The sequence below is a fragment of the Schistocerca cancellata genome, chromosome 2 (assembly GCF_023864275.1).
Source record: "Schistocerca cancellata isolate TAMUIC-IGC-003103 chromosome 2, iqSchCanc2.1, whole genome shotgun sequence".
Classification (NCBI taxonomy): domain Eukaryota; kingdom Metazoa; phylum Arthropoda; class Insecta; order Orthoptera; family Acrididae; genus Schistocerca; species Schistocerca cancellata.
In genome coordinates this window covers 755,768,842-755,784,494 of record NC_064627.1, presented here as the reverse complement: position 1 = coordinate 755,784,494, position 15,653 = coordinate 755,768,842, and the positions used below count along the sequence as shown (strand labels likewise).

The 15,653-nt window shown below is 44.5% G+C and overlaps 1 protein-coding gene across 1 annotated transcript in view; it reads left to right on the top strand.

Annotated features, from left to right (window-relative positions):
* LOC126158282 (uncharacterized) overlaps window positions 1-15,653 on the top strand; it is a gene marked incomplete at its 5' end in the record, with an annotated part of 138,697 nt that overhangs the window by 13,197 nt on the left and 109,847 nt on the right. The window contains one exon of the mRNA XM_049916432.1: window positions 8,393-8,576. Coding sequence (XP_049772389.1) covers window positions 8,393-8,576 — 184 coding nt within the window. The remainder of the gene's footprint in view (window positions 1-8,392; window positions 8,577-15,653) is intronic.

The window sequence follows — 15,653 nt, the reverse complement described above, 5'->3', positions numbered from 1 at the left end:
AAGGATCTCAATAATTCTGAGGAAATGTCGTCTACTTCAGGGAACTTGTTCCGACTTAGATCCTTCAGTGCTCTGTCAATTTCTTCTCGCAGTATAATATCTCTGATGGCATATTCATTTACCTCCTCTTCCGTTTTTATAACATATTCTTCAAGTTCGTTTCCCTTGTACAGCTCTTGTATATATTCCTTCTACTCTTCAGTTCTTGCCGGCCGGTGTGGCCGTGCGGTTAAAGGCGCTTCAGTCTGGAACCGCGTGACCGCTACGGTCGCAGGTTCGAATCCTGCCTCGGGCATGGATGTGTGTGATATCCTTAGGTTAGTTAGGTTTAATTAGTTCTACGTTCTAAGCGACTGATGACCTCAGAAGTTAAGTCGCATAGTGCTCAGAGCCATTTGAACCATCTTCAGTTCTTCCCCTTCTGTACTCACTGCTGACTTATCATCTGAGCCCTTGATGTTCATATCAAAGTATTCCATTGTGACATGGCACAGGCAAACAAAAAAAAAGCAGCATTTAACAATGAAAGATTTTTTTTACAAGAAAACATAAACGACAGAAAACAGAAAACAGGAAGAGATCGACCAGATCTATGAGAAGAATTGTCTCTCTTTGAATACAGTTCGACGAAGGTGTGAGAGAGCACACAGTCTGTCACCATAGCTTACTCTGCAAGATCGGGACCAGTCGCAGTCACAGTCTGTGGTAGCACTGCGTAGTGCTGGGCCTGGTGCCCAGTGTTGGAGACTCGTCTGTGTCACTCGGATTCATTGTCGGTTTCAGTCTCGTCTTCAGATTCGGCATCAGACGGCACTCCTATAATGGCTGGCCTGCATGTGGATACCAGGAAGTGGCCGGTGTGTGGATACCAGGATGTAGCCGGCGTCACGTGGCTTCGCGAATGCTTGATACTGCCGCCTGTGTCCGACGATCGTGGCGCCGTGGTTACCGCCACGGATGTCACACTGCAGACGCCTGACGGGGCGGCAACCCGCAGCGCAATGCTGTGTGGCGCGTGTACTGGGTCATCAGACACCAACCACACACTGCAATCCGCTTCCTTTCGGGGGGAGATGGCGAAGCTATCTCAATGCATAGACAGTGGCTGTGGCAGAGTCGGCAGCCAAGCACTCGGCACGTACAGCTGCTTCTCTCCAAAGATTTTGATTTTCGTATAAGCTGCACCTGTCTTTTTCCTAACCACGCATGCTTCTACATCCTTGCAATTATCCTCTAACCATTCCTGCTTAGCTATTTTGCACTTCCTGTCTTTCTCATTTTTTGACGTCTCTACTGTTTCCTTTACTGCATTCTTGCATTTTCTCCTTTCGTCAGTTATATATGTCTAGTAAACGCGAAAGCATCACTGAGATGGTCACCCAACTCCAGTGACAAACCGTACGAGTGAGGAGTTAATATAACGATGTGGTTTACAGTTAAAAATATATATCGTTATAAATATACGATACGCTGCCTCTCGAATTACCACACTTCATCTCCCTTGTTTACGAAAGTGCTCGCCATGGGAGCCCACGATCGAATGCATAGAGATCCGACGTAGTGCAGTCACAACACCGCAACATGCAGGCCTGACTAGATCTGCATTTGTGTTCAGTCATTCTATACCATTGTAGCTGTTTAATTTTATTAGGAATTTACTTCATTTATTGTTAGATGAACAGGCGCCCAAACCATTGATACAAGATTCTCCTGAAGCTTTTATTGTTCAGTCTTACAACAATTTGACACGATAGTGTCGAAATTTATTTTCACACCTCTGGTTTCTGGAAAGTAAAATACTAAGGTTTTGGAAACTAATTAATTTTTTGCGATCATCGTATTAAAGTTGTCTTGGTTGCATATGATGCTAAAATGCCCAATTACAAAGGCTGCGGAATATCGATAACTGTCATGTTATTCATCAAGTTTCACTTTGGAAGCGCTACTGAAATAATCGGCACATTATTATCGTCTTTTCCGTTCTCTTGCCGTCTAGTTTTGAAGAAGTTTCTTATTTTGAAGTGACAAGAGAATAGGATAGGAGGCTGCATTGAAAAGAAGAAATCATTTTTAATACATTTTTTTAAAAATTACATTTAGCGATTTAGGAACAGTCAGCGAGCACTAACGTAATCTAATGCATATTACACATGTGAGATTTTGTCATGGTGTGTGTGTGTGTGTGTGTGTGTGTGTGTGTGTGTGTGTGTGTGTGTGTGTTTTACACCCTTACGCTGAAACGAATGTTTGGATCTGGATGAAATTTGGTATGGAGACAGCGTATAAACTGAATTAATACAGAGGATACCATAGGTATGTATAATTTCCAAAGGGGTTTTGGTGGGAGTGAGAAAGTAGTGTAGCGCACAATACACAATACACAGAATGAGAACAGTTACTGACTTGCAACAAAGGGAAAAAATTTATCTCTTTCCACATTTTCGTTGTACATGCAGTATAAATTCCGCACGAAGATTTATGTCTTAATTTACTCCTTCTTTATTACTTAACGGTGTTCGCGACATGTTTTGCAGATATTGCTTAAACATAGTACTGAATGTGTCAGCAAAATTGTCATTGTATGACACGTAGTTTCGCATATATGACGCCATAAACAGTGCATGACAAACTGCCGCACCACTTTAAATTTATTACTTCTTTACTGAAAACTCTATTCGCAACAAATTTTGCTGACAATATCCGTACAAGTAGCTGAATGCACCTACAAAAATACACTCATGGAAATAGAAAAAAGAACACATTGACACAGGTGTGTCAGACCCACCATACTTGCTCCGGACACTGCGAGAGGGCTGTACAAGCAATGATCACACGCACGGCACAGCGGACACACCAGGAACCGCGGTGTTGGCCGTCGAATGGCGCTAGCTGCGCAGCATTTGTGCACCGCCGCCGTCAGTGTCAGCCAGTTTGCCGTGGCATACGGAGCTCCATCGCAGTCTTTAACACTGGTAGCACGCCGCGACAGCGTGTGCAGTTGTCGGACTTTGAGCGAGGGCGTATAGTGGGCATGCGGGAGGCCGGGTGGACGTACCGCCGAATTGCTCAACACGTGGGGCGTGAGGTCTCCACAGTACATCGATGTTGTCGCCAGTGGTCGGCGGAAGGTGCACGTGCCCGTCGACCTGGGACCGGACCGCAGCGACGCACGGATGCACGCCAAGACCGTAGGATCCTACGCAGTGCCGTAGGGGACCGCACCGCCACTTCCCAGCAAATTAGGGACACTGTTGCTCCTGGGGTATCGGCGAGGACCATTCGCAACCGTCTCCATGAAGCTGGGCTACGGTCCCGCACACCGTTAGGCCGTCTTCCGCTCACGCCCCAACATCGTGCAGCCCGCCTCCAGTGGTGTCGCGACAGGCGTGAATGGAGGGACGAATGGAGACGTGTCGTCTTCAGCGATGAGAGTCGCTTCTGCCTTGGTGCCAGTGATGGTCGTATGCGTGTTTGGCGCCGTGCAGGTGAGCGCCACAATCAGGACTGCATACGACTGAGGCACACAGGGCCAACACCCGGCATCATGGTGTGGGGAGCGATCTCCTACACTGGCCGTACACCACTGGTGATCGTCGAGGGGACACTGAATAGTGCACGGTACATCCAAACCGTCATCGAACCCATCGTTCTACCATTCCTAGACCGGCAAGGGAACTTGCTGTTCCAACAGGACAATGCACGTCCGCATGTATCCCGTGCCACCCAACGTGCTCTAGAAGGTGTACGTCAACTACCCTGGCCAGAAAGATCTCCGGATCTGTCCCCCATTGAGCATGTTTGGGACTGGATGAAGCGTCGTCTCACGCGGTCTGCACGTCCAGCACGAACGCTGGTCCAACTGAGGCGCCAGGTGGAAATGGCATGGCAAGCCGTTCCACAGGACTACATCCAGCATCTCTACGATCGTCTCCATGGGAGAATAGCAGCCTGCATTGCTGCGAAAGGTGGATATACACTGCACTAGTGCCGACATTGTGCATGCTCTGTTGCCTGTGTCTATGTGCCTGTGGTTCTGTCAGTGTGATCATGTGATGTATCTGACCCCAGGAATGTGTCAATAAAGTTTCCCCTTCCTGGGACAATGAATTCACGGTGTTCTTATTTCAATTTCCAGGAGTGTATATCACTGTACGACACATTGTTCAGGAGATATGAAGTGGTTATCACTAAGACTCATGAAAAACTGCCACATCATGCATAACATTTTAATTCATTACTTCTTTAGTACTAACTCTTTTCACAACACATTTAGCAGGAGGTTGCTACATATACCATAAGATGCACCTGCAAAATTATATTGTTGTACAACACATATTTCGCGAAATAAGACGTAAACTTTGATCTGCGTGAAAATGAAAGTGCAGGGTGAAATCGTTAAAGATACAGATGACGTATGTGAAGAAATATGTGCGACGTATGTTGAATATATGAAAAACAAATCTGACGTGTGTATACGCGGGCAGGTCCACGGGGAAAAGCTCATCCTAAACCCGTGGAACGCATTTAGTAAAGACATTAGTTACGATCTGGAAAGAAATACTGTGAGGGTAGGAACAACCAGCTTCCTAATGGAGTGCGGGCTATAACGTGGCATGAGAAGACGGGAGGAGGAGGCGGATAGACAGGGAGGGGGAAGGAGGAGATGGCTAGAGAGAAGGGGAGAAGCAGATGGGCAGAGAAAAGAGGAGGAAGAGATGGACAGAGAGAGGTGGCGTTGGAAATGGACAGAGAAAGGGATGAGTAGGAGATGGACGCGAGGAGAGGAGGAGATGGACAGAGCAAGGAAAGAGAAGGAGATGGACAGAGCAAGGAAAGAGGAGGAGATGGACACAGAGTGGAGGTAGAGGAGGTGGTTAGAGAGGAGGAGGAGGAGGAGTTGGGCAGTGAGAGAGTGAGAAGAATATGGGCAGAGAGAGGGTCAGGAGGAGATCAATAGAGAGTGAGGGGTGGAGGAGATGGATAGAGAGAGGGAATCGAAGTGATGGAGACAGATGGTGAAAATGGAAATGGACGGAGAGAGGGAGAAAGAGGAAATAAACCAGTAGAATACTGGAATAAAAACGTTCCCGCGTAACACCAGATACTCAGCTTTCCCTACACATACACATAGAACAAGAAGTCTAGAAACATTGTTTACAGAGACATGTTGCGGTAGATATGTGGCTCTACATACACACCGATGCTATTATGAACTTCCTCGTGCTAAGCATTTCACAAACAGTCGTGAGATTATTAGCCTCTTTTCCGGCGCATTTTGTGATTCGCAACTCGGTCACAGAAAATGTTTTCCGCGGAGTAAACTAGTGAGTTGGGAGCGACGTGAGTTCTGTCAGATTTTCACATCGTCTCAAAATACGGTGTTTTATTCTTTCATATCTGGAAGTGGCTCGCGCGGCAAGACTTCCAAGAGTAAGGGCGCTTACTCGTAAATGTTTCTTACGACGTCGAAATAATGTATTCGTTAAATGTGTTATTGAAATGCATTCAGTTTTCGTTGCAAGCCATTCATTATCACACCTGGGCGCTTCCCCTTCCTTCAAGAGCAGGTTCATAGGAAAAAAAGGAAAGGTGGGTTTGACGTCCCGTTGACATCGAGGTCATTAGGAACGGAGCACAAGCTCGGATTGTATAAAGGATGAAGAGAGGAATCAGACGCGCACTTTCAAAGGAACCATTCCGGCATTTACCTGGAGAGATTTCGGGAAGTCACCGGAACCCTAAATCTAGATGATCGGAAGCGGGTTTGAACCGTCGTCCTCCTGAATGCGACTCCAACGTGCTGACACCGCACTCGGTGAGTATGTTCGAGTCGTCTCGCTCATGAGTTTTTCCCTGCCCCGGTACCGAGCAGCACCAAGAGCACAAGTAACGATCAAGACTGAAGCGCGTACTGTCTGTCCATACAAGTACGCCACGCAACGTAAGGTGGTTTACGGAGTGTGTAAGAGCTCGTATTAGATACAGCACCAGCAAGCTACTCGCTTACTGCAACTAAGTTCATTACTGTCTTTCCGATGGCATGAAAGATAGGTAGCTATATGCTACTTAGTGTACCATCAGCAAAAATCTTGTTCCATTACAATAAACAAAATTCATAAATGTCATATGCTTTGCATTAATTCTTATAACTAGGAGGCACATCAAAAAACGTACGAGAAATAGCTTTTCACGTAACACCGAGTGGTACACCAAAAGTCTAAACAGTGAAAAAGAAAGTGAGTACTGACTAAGTGAAAATTCTAACAGATCATTAACTGGTAATAGGGTTATCAACATTCTTCTAAACATGCAACAATATGTTACGAAACCTTGAAACAGTGGAAATTAAACTGATATAAAGTCGTGATTTCGACGTTTTTACGCTCATAAACTGTACAGCTCTAATGCATTTTAGCTTAAGCCATCATTGTAAATCGCACTAAAAGGACATCGATATACAGTGCAAATATTCCTAAGTGCGAACACTTCCACCACGAGTTACTTTCTGTCAATATCCTTTTACTGTGACTTTTGAGGTTGACGTAAGCTGAAATTAAATCTACATACAAATGTAGGAACACACGAGGCAATAAGTATCCTACGAGTTATCATTGAAGATAGGTTAAGGAAAGGCAAACCTAAGTTTATAGCATTTGTAGACCTAGAGAAGGCTTTTGATAATGTTGATTGGAACACTCTCTCTCATATTCTGAAAATGTCAAGGATAAAATACAGAGAACGAAAGGGTATTTACGATTTCTAGAGAGACCAGATGACAGTCGAGGGGCACGAAGGGGAAGCACTGCTTGAGAGAGGGGTTGCACAAGGCTGCAGCCTATCTTTCATGTTGTTCGAACTGTATATTGAGTAAGCAATAAAGGAAACAAAAGAAAAATATGGAGTGGAATTAAAAACCAGGTAGAAGAAATGGAAACTTTTAGATCTGCCGATCACATTGTAATTCCGTCATAGATAGCAAAGGACTTGGAACAGTAGCTGAACGGAATGGACAGTGTCTTGAAAGGAGGATATAAGATGAACATCAACAAAAACAAAACGAGGATAATGGAATGCAATCGAATTAAATCAGGTGATGCCGAGGGAATTGGGCTAGGAAATGAGACACTTAAAGTAGTAAATGAGTTTTGATATTTGGGCAGCAAAATAGATTATGATAGTCGAAGTAGAGAGAATATAAAATGTAGACGGGCAATGGCAAGGAAAGGGTTTCTGAAGAAGAGAAATTTGTTAACATCGAGTATGCATTTAAGTGTCAGGATGTCTTTTCTGAAACTATTTGTATGGAGTGTAGCCATGTATGGAAACCGAGCGAGGTGGCGCAGTGACTAGCACACTGGACTCGCATTCGGGAGGACGACGGTTTAAACCCGCGTCCGGCCATCCTGATTTAGGTTCCCCGTGATTTCCCTAAATCGGTTCAGGAAAATGCCGGGATGGTTCCTTTGAAAGGTCACGGTTGACTTCCCCCCTCGTCGTTCCCTAATCCGATGGGATCGATGACCTCGTTGTTTGGTTCCCTTTCCCCAAATCAGTCAACCAACCAACCATGTATGGAAGTGAAGCTTGGACGATAAACCGTGCAGAAAAGAAGAGAATCCAAGCTTTTAAAATGTGGTGTTACAGAAGTCTTCTGAAGATAAGATGGATAGATGATCTAATTAATGAGGAGCTACTGAAAGGAACTGACGAAAAGAGGAGTTTGTGCCACAACTTGACTAGAGGAAGGGATCGGTTGGTAGGACACGTTCTGAGGTATCAAGGGATCACCAATTTAGTGTTGGAGGGAAGCATGTAGGGTAAAAATCATTGAGGGATGCTTCGAGATGAATACACTAAGCAGATTCAGAAGGACGTAGGTTGCACTAGTTACTCGGAGATGAAGAGGCTTGCACAGAATAGAGTAGCATGGAGAGCTGCATCAAACATCAAACCAGTCTTTGGACTGAAGACCACAACAACAACAGTTTGTGAGTAGAATAAGCAATAAAGACGAGTGCTGATATGATAGTGATCTTGTATTATGATTTTCTATGATTTACTAAAGAAACTGAATTGCCTATCCTTCAGCTTCACTTGACTCACTGAATGTTCGAATGATTTTCCTATATTCCATTATTTTATACGTCCTGTATTAAACCATATTGTAAGCATAAACTCATTTAAGAACGTGAAGTATGACTGTTATATTATTCCAACAACCTGCAGAGTCTAGACTTAAGGTTTTAAGCTACTGCTTATTGATAACAAGAAAGGTATAGTTCATTGGAGGCTTGCTATCTCAAGGGTACACAGAAGTTACCGAAGTGATCTGCAACTTGGGCAAGGAAGCAGAGCACCAGTGACTGAGTGTTTGTGTCTGTGTGTCTGGCAGGTACAAGTTCTTCGTGTTCTCGGCGTTCTACGACGCGCGGGACGAGCGAGTGGTGCGCGTCATCGGCGCCACCAAGACGCGCGGCCCGGAGCGCGTGTGGTGCCGCCTGTGGTACCCGCCCGCCAACTCCACCACCACCAACGCCACCAGCCTGCCCTCCGTCTCCGTGCCCGCCAAGGTCAAGGTCAGTCACCCACAAGTCGAGCCACGGTTCCAGTAATGGCGGAGCCAGTTATCGTATCTGTTACCATCAGTCCAATCATGTAGTCCAGCAAACTCAGATTTTTTTCCATAATGTTAAAATTTCATCACAAACTTTGATGTGTTGTACTGATAGCGTTTGCAATGATACGTCATCTATCTCGACTTCAAATTTTGACTGTAATAGCCTGGTGTTTACAACCCAATCACAAAAATTACGATATGATTACAGTATTGTGTAGATTGTGATAAAACTTACCCAAAGCAGTTTATTTTAGAATTTATAACATTTAATATCCAGTGAATTTGTCAGTTTCCTGTTGCCTCTCTATAAGCACATCTATACACCGGTCGTCTTTTTATTATTTCTACGGTCGCAGGTTCGAATCCTGCCTCGGGCATGGGTGTGTGTGATGTCCTTAGGTTAGTTAGGTTTAAGTAGTTCTAAGTTCTAGGGGACTTAAGACCTAAGATGTTGAGTCCCATAGTGCTCAGAGCCATTTGAACCATTTTATTATTTGTAGATGAGGGTGCATGTGGTTAGCGACGTTGTTATATTATTGCCATGCGAGGGTGTCGATACTTTTTTTTCGACGGCTATGGCATCGGTGACGATATCAAATATATGATAAATTGATAATATCATAAGTATCGATTGCTGTTGAGGGGAGTAAAGCGTTTCACTACAAATTTAAAGAGAATTTAAATGTATCCAATACTTTAGTAGTATACAGCAAATATAAGTTCACTTGTAAAAATTACACATCATTCATAGTATGCCTAGGAATGTTACAACATACTCACAACCTTGAAAAAGTGTTCCGCGTACTGATTCCATACCCCAGCAGTTTCACGCAACCATTGTACAATTCCCATGAGCTCTTCGTCATAAGTGAGTGAATTTACTATACAGAAAAGTTTGTAATGATGTACTGTCGTATTGGCAATTACAGACAGCATAAAATTTATGTCGAGGCGTATGTAGGGTGAGTCACGTAAGACGTTACACACATTTTATATAGAGAACAGGTACACATTTGCAAACGCGGTTTTCGGCAAATATTAAAGCGCCGGGGACACGTATTGTTTCGTTTGGTTAATGTTTTTACCGCTTATATCAACGGAGATATTGAAGCAAGTATGTTTTTGTAAATGGAACCATATACTTTTTGTAACTGCATTCGAAAGCTCTTGGGAAGACAGTTACAGTGACACAGAATTTGTTAGTATTAACATTGAAACCTGTCGTAAAACACTTCGAGAAATGTCGTAAAATTTGAGACACAGAGCCTGGAAACGACATTAGCGATGCGAACGTCATCAAGGACAGCTCTCGGGCTGCGCTGTGTCAGAATGTCAATGCATTTTCCTGTTTACTTGTCCGCACCGCAGGTCGCCCATTCTGCTTCGACATTCATTGCGAGCTGACAGGTACACCAATCAGGAGGAATTGGACATACTACATTTATATGGTGCATTCAAGAAAAATACCATAAAAACAGTACTGCGGTATAGGGCTATCTATCCGGATCGCCAGTGTCCGACGCACCAGGCAGTTGCACGAATTATTAAGACGCTAGTGCGGATTGGTTGCTTGGACGTCAGAGAGGGGACAAGAAAGAAGACTGCAACTGACAGAGAACACGAACAAGCTATTCAGGCTACGACTTTAATGGATCCGCGCAGTGGTACGAGGCATATTGCCAACGAATGTGGAATCAGGCAGACGAATGTCATTCTCATTCTGCATCTACAGAATTTCCATCCCTATTATCTGTTACGTAACTGAGAGGCGACCACACGTTTTTCCAACGTCTCCTATAGTGATGAAGCAACGGTTACTAACCGCGTTAATGTAAAGGCCGGCCGCCGACGCCGAGCGGTTCTAGGCGCTTCAGTCTGGAACCGCGCGACCGCTACGGTCGTAGTTCTGAATCCTGCTTCGTCATCGATGCGTGTGATATCCTTAGGTTAGTTAGGTTTAAGTAGCTCTAAGTTCTAGGGGACTGATGACCTCAGATGTTAAGTCCCATAGTGCTCAGAGCCATTTGCACCATTTTTGCTAATGAAAATTTGCATAACATGCGCTATTGGACAGTCGAAAGACCACACTAGCTTCAACAGGTGCAACATCAACGGCAACATCCAAAACACTTACGTCCCGCCGAGGTCGGAAGATCTAGCTGTGCACGAAACTGTTGGTTGCGGAAGCATACCTACTTATGATGACTCCTTTATGGTCTAAAGTAGTGATTTGGAAAGTTTAAAATATCACCAGTAGTATTCCGTGAAGAGAACAGACTTCCGTTTACATTATCTGATCAAAAGTAACCCGACAATCCTATTTAATGCAGAATTGACCACTATATGCCACGAAAGAAGGAATTATCACTGTAAAAAGAGGCGGGGAGTATTATGTGGACAGTAGGGAAGCAATAACAACAGAATGGGTCGTTCCGGAGATCTCAGTGGCTTCAAACGTCTACTCGCTGTTGGATGTCACCTGTGTAGAAGTCCGCCCGGGATGTTTCGACCCTTCTAGAGCTGCCCATGTCGAATGTCGATGAGGTGTTTGCAAAGTGGAAACTCTAAGAGATCATCACAGCTCTGGCAGAACTGGTTTAGTGACGGACAGCAACCGTCGAGCATTGCGAAGGGTTCTTGTAAAAAATCGCATCAAATCAAAGGAAGGAATCACTGGTAAATTCCAAAATGCTACAAGCAGTCCAGCTAGAGCAATTGTGAGTAGTCAGTTAAAAGGAATTGAGTATAATGGTAGGACGGCTCTTTATAAGTAACATATTTCTGTAGTCAATGTTACGAGTCTCTTGAGGAAGTGTAAGGAGCGAGGCCACTGGACATTCGATGGCTGGAAACGACTGTAGCCCTATGGCAATCCTATGGAATGATTTGGTATGGATAACGTTAATGCCATCATGCGTATTGTCAACAGTTAAGTATGGAGGAGTTAGTTTTATATATGGGGGTGTTTTTCATGGTCAGGATGTGATTCCCCTACTGCGTCTCTTACGCTAAATGTGGAAGGGTATGAACTCATATTGCAGCACTGCGTACAGCCTACAGCAGAGGAACAGTTCGGAGGCAATAACTGTTTGCATCAGCACGACAGTGAATTCTCTCATAATGCATCAACTGAGGACAATAACATTCCTAAAATGGAATGCCCACCCTGCGTCCCGACTTGAAACCTTTGGTACGAGTCAGAAGGTCGACCGCTCCAGACCCTTCGTTCTAACAGCACTACCTTCTCTGGTTTCGACTCTTGAGGAAGAATGCCATTCCCCACAGACGTTGAGACACGGCACTGAAAGTGTCTACATCTACGTACTCCGCGAGTCACTGTATGGTGCGTGGTGGATACTTTGTACCAGGATTAGTCAGTTCCTTTCGTGCTCCACTCACAAGTAGACCGCCGGAAAAACGACGATGTATATGCCTCCTTACGAGCCCTAATTTCTCTTATCTTCGTGGTCCTTACTCGAAATGTACTTTGGCGGTGGCAGAATCCTCAGCTTCAGACGCCGAGTCTCTAAATTTTCTCAGTTGCTTTCCGCGAATAGAAAGTCGTCTTCCCTCCAGGTATTCCCACTTGAGTTCACAAACCATCTTCGTAACACTCGTGTGTAGATCGAACAAATCCAGCAGCCCACCTTCGAATTGCTTCGATACTTTCCTTTCAACCGACCTAGTGGGGATCCCAAACACTCGAGCAGTACTCAAGGATTGGTTGCACTAGTGTTCTACACACGATCTCATTAACTGTATGTGAGATACTCTTTCCTAAAATTGTCGAAATAAACCGGTCTACCATTCGCCTTCTCGTCTACTGACCGACCTGAAGTATTCGTTCCAGTTTATGTCGCTTTGCAGCGTTACGCCTGGATACTTAATCATCGTGACTATGTCAAGCAGCACACCGGCAATGCTGTATTCGAAAAGTACAGGGTTGTTTTTCCTTTTCATTTGCATTACCTTACATTTTTCTACACTTCGAACAAGCGGCCACCGACTAGAAATTTTGACCACGGCAGAGTTGAAGCCGTCACAAAAACATAAATTGGACGCAGCCCATATTAATCTTCACAATAGATTCCGGATACTTTTAATCAGATATTGCACTTGCTGTACATTGTACATAAAGGCGCCTCTCTATAGACGTTCACTTTGACGAGCTGTGTACACCACAAACGTTTGTGGTTGCCCTGATGAAATCTTTATTATAGCTAAATGGTATCACCCTCTTATTGGAAGAGAGAAAGACAGCTGTAATAAAGGTGCGGCGCTTCGAGAATATAGCATCAGACGTCGGCCATCAAAGAGCGTTGTATCCTTTTCTGTCCTTGGCAGTCCTAGATAGCATTTTCAGGCTGGTGAACCTCTGATTAATACCGTCGCCTCTACAAAAACAAAAATTTCAACAACGTGACCACCACAACCTAAATTTAATCTCCCTTCGCTCTGTAAACGACCTTCCATACCAAAACGTCCAAAAAATTACAGGTACCTGTTCCATCTGTCTTCTCTCTCCGTAACAGCTCCAACTAATGTCTCCTATCACTCTAAAAGGAAAAACAGCTCCTCTTTGTCAACCATTAAATTATCTACTAGTTCAGATGACGCAAACGAATTGCAGCGGCGAAATGTGACACGTTTAGTAAACACCACTGAAGTACATCATCATTACGTTTTGTATCACTTCTTTGACACAACAAGCAACAACCATTAAGTGATACGGTGGAACAAATCTATAAGCCATGATTAAAAGTAACTGAAACGCAATTGCTATGAACGCCGTCGTAGTAGGTAATTGCTGTTTTCATGAATGATCGTAATTTGTGGTTTACTACTCGAACATTTTCATAAACAATCGAGCAGTACACAAGTATTGGCCCTACTAATGTTCTATAAACGATCTCATTAACTGTAGATGAGATACTCTTTCCTAAAATTCTCGAACAGCACTGGTGTCCAAAACTGAAGCAACAAATCGCTTTTACCCCATTCTGTGCCTAATTCACGATTTAATCATACAAACTGTCAACAGACGTCCGTACAATCTTATTCTACACGGAAGATGGCATTCCGGTCAACGGACAACCAAGCCAACGATGGCGTCAGGGCGCCTATCAAGTGTTTTCCAGCTAGTCCCACATCCACAATCGATGTGTACACAATGACAGAAGGTGCAGTATGGCACAGACAAGACGCCTACCAGAATCTCTGCTGTAGACGGCCATAGAAAGAGTGAATGCAGGACAGTCGCAGATTGGTGTGGACCGATGGCTTTATGTGAATCGTTCTGTGGCTTCTCGTATGTGGCGACAGTTTATAGAGACTGAAACTGTATCTCAAAGACAAGCGCAGGACCGACCATGTGTGACATCAGAAAGAGAGGATCGTTAATTGGTTACAAGGACACGACACTATCGCTTCACCACTGCATGACAACTGGCATCTGACCTCGCGGCATCCACCGCACGTGATGTATTGAGACAAACGGTGCACAGAAGATTTCGACACAGTCTGGTGAGTGACTCTCGGCGGATTCACATATGGAGGAAACGTGGAACAGAATTTCGGGACCGAAGCATTGCGGAAAGAGACCGATATCTAGGAAGGTCCTTAAGGTGTGGGCAGGGGCTACTGTACCACTCGAATACCTCCGCATGAAATTGTGTGGGTGAATCAGATATCGTGAAGAGATCTTGGTATCTCATGTGCGGCTGTTGCGAGGTGCAGTGGGCCCAGACTTCCTAACGATGGACGATAACGCTCGCTCTCATAGAGCACGAGTGATTGATGTTTTCTTGGAAGTGGAAGATATTGCATGCATGGCGTGGCCTGCTCGCTCTCCCGATTTTTATCTCATAGAGCAGTGTTTTCCGACCTTTTTGAATACGCGACCACTTCCCAAGTAAAAATATTTTGGCGCCCCCAGAACCATAATAAAATTATGTCAGCGATTTCAGAGGCAACGTTTCCAGTTTTCCTCCTGTTGATACTGTGCTGATCGAGAAATCAAGTGCAATGTGAAAAGAGGTCGCAGTGCTCTGCAGGCAGAGATGTAATTATATTCTTTGCCGCGGTAGAGGCGTGCGGGTGAGGTAAATACTAGGTGTACAAGACTTATTGACTCTGACCACCCTAGTTCCATTCCGCAGAAGTGGGAAGAGATCGATAGACATCGTGTTGCCTCTCACTGCTGCAAGTGTTTGCGTATTTGAACTCTTCAACAGGTTTAAATTAAATTCGTATTTGTTATTATAAACAAGTAGCAGATCTGAACGTGAGCGAATTCGCAAGGTGCTTTCACAAAACTTTGTCACTTCCGTGTGACATTTATACCATAGGAGATGATCGTCATGGAACATACGTTACCAGTCATACTGAAACTGCTTTCTCCCGCGACCGCGACGCCCTGAAAAAGGCTCTGCGACCCCCAGGGCGTCGTGACCCACAGGTTGAAAAACACTGTCATACAGCATGTCTGGTATGCGCCAGGCAGGCGGGTTGCATCACGTCAGCATCCACCTACCACTCTACAAGATTTGCGAGCAGCTCAGCAGGAAGAACGGGAGTTACTGCCTCAACATGCGACTGGTGACGTCATTCACAGCATGCACCGTCGTTATCAGGCCCGTTATCCCATACTGAGCACATTAACTAGTTGCCAGAATGTGTGTCCAAATCCGTTAAGTTGGAAAAAAATGAAGAACATTTTTGTCTACCGTTATGTTGCAATTGTTCACGTTCTGAATTCTTTACAATATTTCTACTTTACTATCACCTGTTTGTACTGTTTCGAGGCAAAATAAACACAAGCTTGCAAAATTTCCGTTTGTTGCTTTAATTTTGGGCACCAGTGTAATAAGCCAACTATCGTAAGCAAATTATTATAAGCCAAGCAAATTATCGCTATTATAGTCAAATTTTCAATGACTCAGAAGAATTTCGTCCAGTCATATGGCTACGGGAAGAATGCTACTCTCTTCGGTGCTTCAGTCCCAAGAATGCCTCAGGTGGCATGCCGTTACGTGGT